Here is a 14,465-nt window from a genome sequence, read left to right on the forward strand (position 1 = left end):
TTCTCAGTGGTTTCCACAGTGAGATTATGGCTTGATCCCAAGGAGTATGTGTGAACGACTAATCAGAGTGGGAAGCTAGAGATCCTACTCTTCCCCCAGGATAGTCAATCATAGAATTCATCTACAAAACACTCATCCTCCCACAATAATCCTGCACTCTACTTGCCTTCTTCTGAAAACTCCCAATCTCCCTGGCTTCAGTCAGGAATATTCTCCCTCAGAAGTATTAACCTGACTACTTCTGGGTACCCAGAGCAGCAGCTACAAAAATGTCATTGAGAAAATCCCCCTCCCCAGGTACCTACCCCATTCCATCCCATCATTGTGACAGTTGGGCCCTGGGAGGACTGGCTTGGTGCTTTAGGGCAGTGACCAGTGAATAAGAATAAGAGCTCTGCCTCTCTTTTCACTGGGTAGAACAGAGTGAATCCACAGGCTGAACTAGTCGGTTGCAGTTTGCATCAAAGATCTCAATACATTATCAAAGCCCTCCTTCCCCCACCTGGCCCTATTTGTCCTGCTTCCAAATTTTCAAAGGCTCTACCATCCATCCATCCATGCAGGTTCAAAACCTCAATGTCTTTTACAGCTTCTCACTTTCAATCCTATTTATCCAATCAGTTGTCAAATTTTACTTATTTTTACTTATGTCTCTAAACTATATCTCCTTTACATGTACATGGCCACCACTGGTTCAGAGCCATATCACCTCTTCCCTGGGCTATTGCAATACCCTCCTAATTGGTCTCCGTGCCTCAAGTCTCTCCCCTTTCAATCCATCCTCCATTCAGCTGTCAAGATGATTTCCTGAAATGAATATTTGACTATGCCAATCCTTATTACTCAAATTCTAGTGACTCATTATCAAATCTAGGATCAAAAATTATGTTTGCCTTTAAGTTTCATAATGTACATAAGCATAAAAACAATAGTACATTTTACAATTTATATACATCATTTATAAATAATCATACACACACACACAGAAGAGTGCATTGTAAAGTACACACACAAAAAAAGTGTAGAGACCACTGCCCTATACAAACAAATCATTCTTTCTGGCTGTGCCATTTTAACCTCTCTTCAGTGCCACATCTCTAGGTTTTTTAAATAGAAAGAATACAATTTAGGATTGAGGCATAACAGGTCAAGTGGCTTAACAACCTTTTTAAAAAATCAAATAATAAAAGTAAATGCATTCTGATACAGCACCAACAATATTAACAAAAAGAAAAAAGTATACAACTATCTGGATAACACCTGTTTGCAATAATGAAATTTTAAGTACATGTTGTTCATTGCCTATGTAGTCTATGAAGAATTATAACCTCACACTTTAGCATCATGCCGACAGCTTCTAAAGAAAACTATTTCTTATAAAGGAAGGGAAAGATGTTCTCTCATTCTAATGAAGTCCAGCTAAATTTATTTGTATAGAAGAGCTTAAATATCTATAACCTTAGTAAGCCACATGCATGATCTTACTTGATTAACTTTCCAAATAGAGTTTCAGATTTTTGGTAAGATAAAGACAAGGAAGAATAAAGTCCTAATTACTCCTGATACATGCATATCTTTTTGATAGTAAAAGGTTTCTACAAAAAGGGTTTCTTTTACAGAAAAGTTACAAAGAAAAGGCAAATAATTTTGTACTAGAAATTTAGCACCTATACAATGTCTTTGGGCAGCTGGGCGGCTCAGTGGATTGAGAGCCAGGCCTAGAGACTGGAGGTCCTAGGTTCAAGTCCGGCCTCGGACACTTCCAGCTGTGTGACCTTGGGCAAGTCACTTGACCCCTATTGCCCACCCTTACCACTCCTGGGCCAAGGACGGTCCCTAGCCCAGATGAAAAAGGAGGGTTGGGCGTGGGGCTAGCAACCCCACCCTGTAAAACTACATCTGCTAAAGAAACTGCAACCTTAAGTAGGGGCAGCTGGGCTAGCTCAGTGGATTGAGAGCCAGGCCTAGAGACGAAAGGTCCTAGGTTCAAATCTGGGCTCAGACACTTCCCAGCTGGGTGACCCTGAGCGACAGTGTGACCCATTGCCTACTGGGTGTGGCCCTATGCTCCTAGAATGGAGTCCCAGGATAAAAAAAAACAAAAACAAAAAAAAAAAAAAAAATGTCTTCACTTCACTGTTACTGTGTACAAAGACTTCACAATTCACTTCATTATTATCCTTCATATATACTTGATAATTATCACCATCTGCTTCCCTGATCATTTTGTCAATCTTTGTTACTTTCTTGACAAGATTTGTCATCACATAATGAAGTTCTTTAACATAATGACTGTTATACTTATCGGATATAATAAAATGCTTCCCAAATTTCTTCTTCACTATTTGCCTTTGCATTTTTTTTTATCACCACTCTGAGAAATTCTAAAAAGTCATATGTGCCATTACCATCAGCATCCACTTTGCTAATCATCTCCTGTAATTTGGCTTCTGCCCAAGTTTCCTCCTTATAGTCCCCAATTCCTTTGTTGTCAGAGGATGCCTCTCTAACCTTGTTAAATAACAAAAAGGCTTCTTTAGATTCTGTAATCTGATCTTCGGTTACTTGATCAGTCAAGCTACAAATGCTACTAGTGAAGCACGGATCAGCTAACCTCCCCACTTAGTGGCTGTACAGTGAAACATATTCAGTTGTTTTCAATACCTCCAACAATGTCAAAACCCTAATAGTCTTTCTCCTCTTGCTTCTTCACAGCACATATAACAAAAAAACATTATCCTCAAGTATCTTTGCCACTTCACTTCATCCAATTACTTGCTGATCCTGGGAAATTTGCATTTATATCATTTTTTAAGAGTTCATCTTACTGATATTTAAAAAAAAATCAAGGTCACACACACAAAAAGAGACCAGATACAAAATGTAAAATGAGAGACCTCAATATAACTCGAACCAGTAAGGTACTAGTTATTCCTTGCTGAAAATCATGTCATTAACAAAATATTGCCAGACATTAAATTTGAAAAAGAAAAAAACTTCATTACCTTTATTAGAAACAGTTGTTTCTGGGGCAGCTAGGTAGCTCAGTGGATTGAGAGCCAGGTCTAGAGATGGGAGGTCCTAGGTTCAAATCTGGCCTCAGATACTTCCTAGCTGTGTGACCCTGGGCAAGTCACTTAACCCTCATAGCCCAGCCCTTACCACTCTTCTACCTTGGAATCAATACATAGCATTGATTCTAAGACAGAAGGTAAGGATTAAAAAAAATAAAAACAAATAAAAAAAGAAATGGTTGTTTCAGAAGAATTTCTTGTAAAACTGTTCCATGTAAATGTTTTTGCTTTCTTAAATTGTGAAATAATTATGTCTGATTCAGAATGAACTACTTAAATAAACTTACTAATAAGCAAAAATTCTTTAAAATGTTTGAGTGAAAATTCTTGATTTGCAATTTTAAAAATTACAATTAGAAGTCAGCAAAAATAGTCAAATATCATATAAAATAAGGCATGAAATCTTACATAAAACCAACATTTAACAAGGTAGAATCAATCAAATAAGACAATGAACAAGAAAAAATGTTTGTTGTATGTCCCTTTCCAAGTCTGTATGAAGTTCTCCTATTTCTGGTTCTGTTTTTACCTCTGTGAGGAAAAGAAAAAAAAATTACCTGCACATACTATTTGTAATTACTGATAAATATCTGACATACAAGACATAGGTAATAGATACAAAATATTAAAATCAAGAGAGGTAATGTACTACAAAGGGCAAATGGTTGGAAAAGATCTTAGTAGTTCTCTAATCCAACTTGTCATCTACAGGTGAGGAAATTGAAGCCCTCAAAAGTTAAGTGACAGAATCAGGATTTAAACCCAAGGGTTTCAACTCCAGAAATGGAAGACAGAAGATTATGAAGAGTTACATTAATTTATAAACTGGCCTGGATTTTTAGCACACTTTCCTAAAAAACAACAACAACAACAAATACTGTAAAGAAAATTATAGCTTATGTACCAACATCTAGAGTAGGGATGAAAACAAAAACAGAGTCAGGTTTGGGAAATGAAGTTAGCCAAAAGCCTATATATCAAGAATAACTTTTATCACAGTCTTGTGCCATGTTGATGAAGCTATGGCACGTGTGCCAGAGATGGCATGCAGGGACCTCTCTGTGGGCACACATGCCAAGGACCCAGTGTGCCCTTCCCTGTAGCACAGAGCTCCCAGTTCCTAACTAGAACGCTGGAGGGAGGCACAGCTGGACTGCTCCCCTTCCCCTCTCCCCAAGCCTGACTACATCACCTGCCCCACCCCTGCCCAGCAGTCCAATGGGAGTGCTTCCTCCCTCCCCTGAGTGGAGTAAGGCCAGGAAGCAGAGTAAGCCCAGCACTCAGTTGGGGAGGGGCACAGGATGTGGTCTCTGGTGGGGGTGGGGCATGGACCCAGCACTTGGTACGGAGGGGTAGGAGCAGAGCCTGGCACTCTGTCTCTAAAAGTTAACCAACCCATCACTGATCTAGTGGTTGGGGCATTTGGAGTTGAGCCCTAGGTTCAAACCTTAGATATGTACTGGATGTGTAACCCTAGACAAATTTAAAAATTTCCTTACATGCTGAATGAGAATAAGAGTGGTATAAATTTTTTCCTTTGGAAGGGAGGACTGGTCTTGCCTTCTATCTCAGAATCAATACTAAGTATTGGTTCCAAGGCAGAAGAGCAGTAAGGGCTAGGCAATGGGGTTAAGTGACTTGTCCAGGGTCACACAGCTAGGAAGTGCCTGAGGCCAGATTTGAACCCAGGATCTCCTATCTCTAGGCCTGGTGCTCTAACCACTGTGATAGCTTGCTGTCCACAACAGTAACACCAATCTTGCCGAAAATTAAGATCAAATGAGATACATTTGGTCAATTTATGACTCTTAAAGTACTATATAATACTAAGATTTTTATTGTCATTAAGGAGAATACTAGTATTGTTGATGTAAAACTGAAAAACACCTCAGAGACTATCTAATAATCTTTTTACAGATGAAGTGACTGAGAGTTTAGGTGACTTGCCACAAGTCTTATATTTACTCTAAACATTAAAGTACTTCCTGTGTGACCATTGGCAAATCACTTAACCTCTCTGAGCCTTGGTTTCCTACTCTGCAAAATAAGAGACTGGACTAGATGGCCTTTGTTCCAGCTCTAGATCTATTCTCTTATGAACTCTGCTTACTAACTTGACACAATGAATACCAAGTATTATTTTAAAAAATAATTCTTGATAGAAGACTAGTATAATGAGCATTGGCTGTCTCTGTATAATTGGATCACTGACTAGTTAAAATAACTCAACATATTAGATTCATAAAGTTGAAAAGATAACATTGAATACTCAATCACGTCAATGATACTGAAAAGTGGGGGGGAGGGGGTAGAGGGATGATATTGACCTTGATTACCACTAAAGTCCTGATGAATTTCACCTGACTTAGCTAGCGAAGATGTTTTTGCCAAGTGTAAAGACACAGTTACACTATGACCAAAGGGTTATAAAATCATGCATACCCTTTAATCCTGTAATACCACTATTAGGTCTGTATCCCAAAGAGAACATAAAAAAGAGGAAAGGATCCATTTGTACAAAAATATTTATAGACGCTTTTTTTTTTTTTGTGGTAACAAAGAATTAGAAATTCTGGACAAATTGTGGTACATGATAGTGAATGGAATACTATTGTGCTGTAAGAACCAATAAGCAGGATGACTTCAGAAAAGGCTGAAAAGATGTACATGAACTGATGCAGAGTTAAACAAGCAGAACCAGAACACAGTACATAGTAATAGCAGTACAACGATCAACTGTGAAAGACTTAGCTATTCAGGAACACAAAGGTTGAGGACAATTCTGAAGTACTTACAACAAAGAATGCTATCCGGCACTAGAGAAAGAACTTTTGGAATAGAAATACAGATCAAATCATGCAATTTTTCACATTAGTTTTTTTTGGGGGTGGGGGTTAGTTTTATATGAGTATTCTCTTACAACAGTGACCAATATGGAAGCATGTTTTGCATGATAGTACCTGTATAACCCAGATCAAATTGCTTACCATCTCTAGGAGGAGGGAGGAAAGGGAGGGAGACAATATGAATTTTATAATTTCAGAAAACATGTGTTCAAAATTATTATATGTAATTGGGAAAACAAAATATCTTTTAAAAAAAGGCATGTTTACAAAGGTTAACAGTTTGGAATACAAACTCATTTGTAAATCACTATGGAAGATAATGAGCATAAATGCCTCATGAAATAGTGAAAAGCAGTGGAAGCAAAAACAAATCTGTAGACACATTGGGGAAAGATCTAGCCTAATATTAGCCTAAGAGCATTCACACATGAAATTGGCAGGACAACACATCAATGGAAAATGGAACAGGGCTTTTGTCACATATGGATAATAGCCCACAATTTCTAATGGGTTATTTGTTAAAGTAAAAATGACATTTAAGACAAAGAAGCCTCAGTAAGAAAGGGTGGGCCAGACTAAGTATACACAGGAAATCTATGCTGGAGGTCAATCTTGAAAACACTATGGGATTTTTTTTTTTTTAAATCAGGGAGAAAATGACAAGAGAGGGATAAGAATCATTTACTCCTAAAAAATAAATGACAGGTCATTGATAACTACCAATTCATGCATCTATTTTGCCATCTTTCTAAAAATTTTTTTAATGATATATACATACATTAATGGTATGTGAAAGGAACTGGCAAGCTTTCACTAAGCAACTGACTGAAGAAGTAGAAATAGAATAAGATACAAACATGGAATTTTTGGTCCAGGCCTATGATATAAGAATAGAGAACTGTAGGTTTGAAGTAACTTTTAAAAAGTCACAGGTACTGCAAAGTTAAATGAATTGCCTATCCCTACAGTACTCAATGACTACCAAAAAACCCCACTGGATTCAGTAAAAGACTCCAAGAGTCTTTTAGGCACTTGTTCAGATCACATACTTGGACACAAAAATCCACCATATTAACACCAATGTACACCTGGCTATGTCTCAAATAGAATCCCAAGATTATGAAAATAGGGGCCCAGCATCGGACAGAACTAAGGAAGGAAGAATAAATTTAGAGGGCAAAATTGGGATGTGGTGAATTATATTGGTGTTGTGGGGACACCAGGAGGGAACTGTGGTACAGTGAAAAGAGCACTGAACTTGGAGTAACAAGAGACCTGGATTCAAAATCAACTTTTTATACTGTGACAAGGATAAGTCACAATCTCTCTAGAGCTGTTTTCCTCACTTATGAATGTGATAATTCCTGTCATAGGGTTATTGTGAAGAATTAATCTCAAGGGTAATAGGAAGTCTTTGAAGGTTTTTGAGTGGGGAGATACCACCGTCAGATCTGTACTTCAAGAATATTAATTTGGCAACTACATGTAGGATGGACGGAAAATGGAGAAACTAGAATCTGAAAGACCAAACAAGAGGCTAATACAATAGGTTAAGTGAAGTGATAGATGATGAACTATGGTAAAAGCTATACACAGGCATATCTCATTTTATTGTACTTCTTCTTTTCTGCACTTCGATATTTTGGTTTTTCCTTAAACAAAAAGGTTTGTGGCAATCCTGCATCAAGCAAGTCCATTGAGGCCATTTTCTTAACATATGCTCATATTGTCTGTTATATTTTGATGATTCTCAAAATGTTTTGGATCTTTTCATTATTATGTTATGGTGATCTCTGATCTTTGATGGTGCTACTGTAGTTGTTTGGGGGCACCACAAATCATGCCCATGTAAGACTGTGAGCTTAATCTATAAATGTTGTATGTTCTGACTGCTCCGCTGACCAGCCATTCCCATCTCTCTCCTCTTCAGGTCTCTTGATCCTCTTTGATATAACAATATTGAAGAATAGTACAAAAACTTAGTTGACAAGGCAGTGGCAGGATTTGAGAGGACTGACCCTGATTTGAAAGTTCTGTGAATAAATAGCATGCATACATGCTATAGAGAAATCTTTTGTGAAAAGAATCAACCAATGCAGCAAAATTCACTGATGTCTAATTTAAAGAACTGCCCCATCCACCCCAATTTTCAGCAACCATCACCCTCATCAGTCAATGGCCATCAATATTAAGGTAAGATCCTCCACCAACAAAAGATTCTAACTTGATGAAGACTCAAATGATAGAATTTTTTTAAGCAACAAAGTATTTTTTTAATTTTATTTTTGATTGTATTTAAGTACAGATTTTTTTTTAATACAGATTATAGCACAGGCAGCTTGGTGGTAAAGTGCATAGAGTGCCAAGCCTAGAATTAGGAAGACATCATCCTGAGTTCAAATCTATGGGTGCAATCATTTAACTCTATTTGCCTCAGTTTCCTCATGTATAAAATGAGATGGAGAAGGAAATGGCAGTATCTTTGCCAAGAAAACTGCTAATGAGGTCACACAAGAGAGGTACATAACTGAACAACTACTGCACACTTAGTGGACTGTAGTATGGTGTAAACATAACTTTTATATGAATTGAGAAACCAAAAAATTCTTGAAATTTGCTTTATTGGGATATTCACTTTATTGCATTGGTCTGGAACCAAACCCAAATTATCTCTTGGGTATGCTTAAGAAGAAAATTATTACTAAAGATGCTTTGGAAGTAGATTTTACAAGACTCATGAATTGATTGCATATAGAGGATAAGAAGGTTAGTTAAGTCGATTACCTATTAGGTGCCAAGTTCTCTGCTAAGTGTTAGATGAACTTGTATGATAGGAAGAATGGCGATGGTGCTCTCAACAGAAATGTGGAAGCCTGGCAAAGAGATGGATATGGAGAGAAATACACTAGGTTCTGTTTTGAAAATGTTGAATTTGAAATGTAGATGGGACATCTAGTAGATGTCCCACAGACAAGTTATATAGGACTAGAATTAAGGAGAAAAAATAAGGCTGGGTCAAAGAAGACAATGAATTTAGTTCTTCGTAAATCTTAATGGGCTGTTTAAATTTCATCTACCATCAGGATCAAACAAACAACAAGTATTTACTATATGCCTAGTATAGTCTAATACTATAAGAAGGTGTGTCATATAGGTCAATGAAGAAGCCCTTATGGAACTCAAATGACAACCTAGTCTTTTGAGAGTTAGAGACTGTTAAATAAGGTTACAGGGAGAGGAGTTCCTAGGACCATGTTGACAAAGGTGTGACACACATGCCAGAAGGAGATGCTCTGTTATCCCTCTCCAGCAAGCCTGAGGACAATGTCCACATGTCCCACTCCTCTGCCCAGCAGCCCTCCATTCACTGTCTGGGGTAATGTGGGAGGCTCACAGGCAGCTTGAAGGTGCAATTTGGGTACAAGATCTCTAAAAGGTTCACTAACACTGCATAGGGGCACATTAAAAAATTGGGAAGGGAATGAGAATCCAAAGGAATTTTACTTCTGAAAACTAAGTGACATCCAATTCAATTTACAAACAACTTTATTTGTGAAAATATCCATTTTTAAAGCTAATATCACTTTAAAATGTGCAACTAAACAAAAGCCCTTGACTCACTGCTAATACCTTTAAGACAAACTATTTTGTTTCATAATAATGTCAGTATCTGCTCAATATTCATCATTCATTGTATCTAGGCTAATCACAACTATGCTACACGGGCCATATTCATTCTTGCCTCAATATCACTTCTTTTAATGGGCATGCCCACTTGTTCCAATCTGCTCATCCTCGAGGCTGGAGTTAAAGTGCTTAGGAAAGTAGCATGGTACATTGGAAAGGGTGATAGATTTCTGTCAGATGATCTAGGTTCAAATCCTGGATATGCCACTTATTACTTGGGTTTTGGTTACCTTATCTGAAAAAAGGAGAGAGATGGATAAGAGGTCTAAAGGTCCCTTCTAGCTCTAAATCTAAGATATGACTTCTCCCTCCAGGCGGGGTCTTTTGATTGCTCTGGTTCCTTCTGATCTTTTTCTTGGAGTTTCCACAACTTTACTGGCTCAAAATTGACTGTATGGTATCTTCTCTGGATAGTTTATATTTGAAAATCAGTAGTTCCTAGCTAGATTTTGATGTACCAGTGCAGAAACTATGTCTTTTTCTCTAGTCTCTAGCACTAGACTAGTTATTTTGTAAAGACCAGAGGGGGCAGCCAGAATGGTGAAGGACCTGAGCCTGTGTCAGTGAGGATCAGCTAAAGGAATTTAGGGATGTTTAATCTGGAGAAGAAAAGGTTAAGAGGGAATGTGAGAGTTGTGCTCAAGTTTCTAAAAGGTTGTCATATGCAACAGAGTTCAGACTTTTTCTTTTTGACTCCAAAGAGCTAGAAGTTGCAAAAGGGAAATAAGTAATGATTTGAAAAGAAGGGGAGTTAACATGTGACATATAACAAGATATAGATATATATAAATAGATAGCTTTATTGCTCCACTCCCCCTGCCCAGCAGCTCAATGGGAGCACTTCCTCCCTCCCCTGTCTAGGGGTAGGGGTAGACCCTGGCACTCCATCTCCTCCCTATAGGGGAAGGAGGAAGCGCTCTCATTGGGCTGCTGGACAGAGGGATGGAGGATGTGAAAAAAATGTCATCAGGCCTGGTGAAGAGGGGAAGAGGAGCTCTGCCTGAGTCCCTCTGCCTTGCCTTTCTAGTAATGAACTCTTGGGGGTGGGGGGGAGAAGAAGTGTGTGTGTCCACAGAGAGTGCTCTGTGAATCTTTGGCAACTGTGCCATAGGTTCACCAGCAGTGTTACAGACCATCTAGTCTGAGGAACCCGAGTATACTACACTGAATATTCTAAAATGTTTTTGTGCAGAACTTACCTACATCTTAGGTTCTTGAATCTCCATAGCTTTGCAAGTTGAATTTTGCTTTGGTCATTAATGCATATGTAATTTAACAACTTATTGAAGGAAACTTCATGTTGACTGAACAGTAAAAACAAACAATTTAATTTAACTTTTAAATTCCCATATACTACTCTAATCAGACAAACTGGTAAGGATCAGATCCTTTTTTAACAGACGGTATAGTTTCCTAAAAGAATTAATATGATCCATAACCAGTGACTGAAGACTGGTACTATGCTGTTGATGCTTACTGCCATCAAATGGCACCAGCATATTTGACTAAGAATGGAGGACACCACTGGGCTAATCCATTCTTTATGCCTACCTTCAAGGTTGCAATTACCTAATATTTGAAATGAAAAGAATGAAAATTTTAAAGCAACTAAAACTGTTTTCACTGCCAATTTATAAATAACAGGCAACTCTACTTTTGTTTCAAAAAAAAGTTGTTTAATCAATTCCCCCTCCCCCTTTGCTCCCATACAGATAACTAAATTTTGATGACATGCTCTTACACAATTTTCAAGATCCACTCTAAAGGAAGCAGTTCTAGTCAAATTCAACAATGAATCCTCCCCCCAAAATGCTGTTCAGTCAATACCTCTGAATGATGCTCTAAACTTCCATTTTCTGATCCAGAATGCTGCTCAATAATATCATCTTCAACGTCTGACCCTGAATCCCGTTCATCCTGTACTGGGGTAGCTCCACCATCATCTGCTCAAAAACAAAACAATAAAAATCCCACTTAAAGGGTAAGATAGATAATGTCTAGATCAGTGATTCCCAAAGTGGGCACCATGGCCCCCTGGTAGGTGCTGCAGTGATCCAGGGGAGTGGTGATGGCCACAGATGCATTTGGGGGCCGTGAATAACTGTAAGGGGGTGGTGATAGTATGTGACAGGGGGACGCTAAGTAATATTTTTTCTTGAAAGGGGGTGGTAGGCCAAGAAAGTTTGGGAACCACAGGTCTAGGACTACAACTAGGATTAAGTTTAAAGTACAGCCAAAAGTTGCCACTAGCAAATAGCATAACTAAGGAAATTCATTTCTACATTAGATTTGTATTAAAAATACTATATGTCACATAGTGACAAGTATAATGATGACTAGTAACCATGTCAATATGATAAAAGGTATGAAGAACTAGGCAAACATCAATGGAGAAGCCAGGGAGCAAGTGAAAGATCTCTAAACACCACTCCCATTTGACCAACTAGATCATACTACTTCATGTTAAGAATCAGAAACTTTTTTAATGTAAGGAGAATTATAGATCTTTAAATTACAGGCCCTAAAATACATGGCAAAGTAATTCATAAATATGAAGGACCAAAAGATAATATAAACACCTCCAAATATCAATTTTGCACATGAGAGATCTGAAGTGATTGTTTAAAAAAGTAAACCAACTTATACTTACAAAGACTAGGCTATCGGGTGAAATAGGTCACAAGTTATTATCTATATAGCCTTCAAATAAAAACTTCTAGATACGCTGGCTTGAAAAGACCTTTTTTACTTTCAGCATCTATTTTGCCCCTGACCATAAATCAATCTAGTTTTTTAGTGTTCAAAAATCCATCAGCAATCACAATAAGCACTGTTAATGACTTAAGGAGCATTCAATTCAAAAAATATTGATCCTTGCTAGGATATTTACATCAACTCAAGGTAAAAACAAATTAAAATATTTATTAAAAAGAGTTGTGAAAACAATTTGGAAAATATTGAAGAAAATAACATTAAGCATTTCCTAGTACTTTATGTTGTCATTAATTATTCTATACAAGGTCTTAGAAATTAATCTAAAAAGGAAGCAGAATGCAATTTAAACTATCACTCTAAAAAACAGTAATTAATCACTTTCAGGGCAAAGAATTGCCAGTGGGGCTAACCAATAGCATCAGATGCCACTGGTAGACTTTAAACAAAAATGGAAGAGAAAAGTGACTTAAATAAGAGCTAGAGAAAGAAAAGAACACAAGCTTTTTAAAGGTTCACTCCTTCTTAATTTTGGGGGGGAGAGGAGTGGTCTTTGAATCCCCAGTGCCTAGCACAGTACTAGGGACATAAAAGGTTTAATGAAAAATGAGAAAAATTTACAGTGCAAAAACCGTCACTAACAACTAAATGGCACAGGGGGTCATCTTTGTTTTAAAATATTTACTCAATTTTGGCAGGAACAGAACCATATTTTCAACATATCCATTGTCTAAAATCGGAGAAATTTATTGAATGGAAAAGGAATTCAAATTGAAATTTATAAATTTAAATGTCCTTTAGAGACCAACCTAATTAATAAGTTTACAGATAAAGAAACAGAGATCTATGAAATATGATTTAACCAAGGGCCAAAGATTGTAAGAAGCAGCAAGGGTACTAAACCCAAGTTTCTATAGTTCAGCGCTTTTCTAATATCGAAAACAACTTGCCCAACACCCTTAAAAGTATGTTAAAACTTAGGGTTTCAGTTACTGTAAATTGCCCAATTTCTTCCAAACCTTCGGTTCCTCATCTGTGAAATGGGATGATTACTTTTACACTACTCAACTCAGGACTTTTGCGCGGAAAACACTAAATAAACGCCAAATCCTCCCATGATTTTTTTTTTTTTTTTTGATAGGAGTTTTGGTTACCGAATCCGCAGGCCTGTTGAGGATTTCGAAGGCAAGAACAGTTGCAAACTCAGTGCGCTGCAGGCCTGGGACAATCAATGCTCAGGAAAGATACACCGAGTTCGGGATCTCCCGGATTAGCAACTCTTTAGCCAAAGAGAAATTGACTTTGAAATTGACAAGGGCTGCGAGGATACCTAGTGTCTCAATCTCTCCTTTCTAAGCTTCCTCCCGCCTCGAGCACCGTTGACCGTCGGGGAAAAATGGTCTCTCCCTGCGGACAAACGGTCGGTCGGTCGGTCGGTAGGTAGGTCGGTCGGTCGGTCGGTCGGTCAGCCACTCAGTAATCAAGTATTAGGCGCCGACTGTGTGCTGGGCACCGTCCCAAGCACCAACTCCGGGATCGAGGGCGCGATCTCCCCCTCCCTGCTCGGCCCCAATCATCTCTTTTCTCCCAGGGACGTTCGAAGGAACCGGAGATAGCCCCAAACTTTAAAGAATCCCCTCCCCAAGAACAGGGGAGGGATTTTCGCGGGGAGTCTGACCCTCGCCCCCTTTTCAGCCCTAGCCATCCCCGCCCGGGAGGCCCTCACCTGATTGGTCGCCGCTGTAATACTCCATCTCCATGGCGGTCCCGGGCCCGAGGTGGGCACCTGGACCGGGAGGCTCCGGGCCCCCCGCGCTGCGCCCCCAGCTTCCTTCCCGCTACCGACCCCCTTTCCTCCCCTCCCGGCTAGGTCCGGCCTTGCCTGGGGCTCGGGAGACCACTTACAGGACCCTAAATAGGTAAGGCCCCTGCAGTTTGCAGCAAGGAGGGAAGGTGAGGGGGCGGGGAGGGCGCCGGGAGCCTCCGGGAGGAAGAGTCGCCCGCCGCCTAGGCCCGGCCTAGTGTGATTTGTCCCCCAGCCGGCGGGAGAGAGGCTTCCCAGCAGCACCTCCGCGACCAAAATGGCGCCTGCCCAAGACCCTCAAAGGGATCTAGTGCGCAGGCGTCGCGACGGGTCAAAGGGCCA

General features: G+C 39.1%; 1 protein-coding gene across 3 annotated transcripts in view; it reads right to left on the reverse strand.

The window, feature by feature from the left end:
* Positions 1 to 14,128, reverse strand: part of IWS1 (interacts with SUPT6H, CTD assembly factor 1) — a 45,538-nt gene extending 31,410 nt beyond the window's left edge. For all 3 annotated transcript variants that reach the window (XM_044669967.1, XM_044669964.1, XM_044669966.1), the window contains exons 1-2: positions 14,046 to 14,128; positions 11,435 to 11,550 (exon numbers count right to left, since the gene is read on the reverse strand). In XM_044669967.1, coding sequence (XP_044525902.1) covers positions 11,435 to 11,550; positions 14,046 to 14,079 — 150 coding nt within the window. In that variant the 5' untranslated portion in view covers positions 14,080 to 14,128. The remainder of the gene's footprint in view (positions 1 to 11,434; positions 11,551 to 14,045) is intronic.
* Positions 14,129 to 14,465: the final 337 nt, after the last annotated feature.

Source organism: Gracilinanus agilis, chromosome 3, assembly GCF_016433145.1.
Source record: "Gracilinanus agilis isolate LMUSP501 chromosome 3, AgileGrace, whole genome shotgun sequence".
Classification (NCBI taxonomy): domain Eukaryota; kingdom Metazoa; phylum Chordata; class Mammalia; order Didelphimorphia; family Didelphidae; genus Gracilinanus; species Gracilinanus agilis.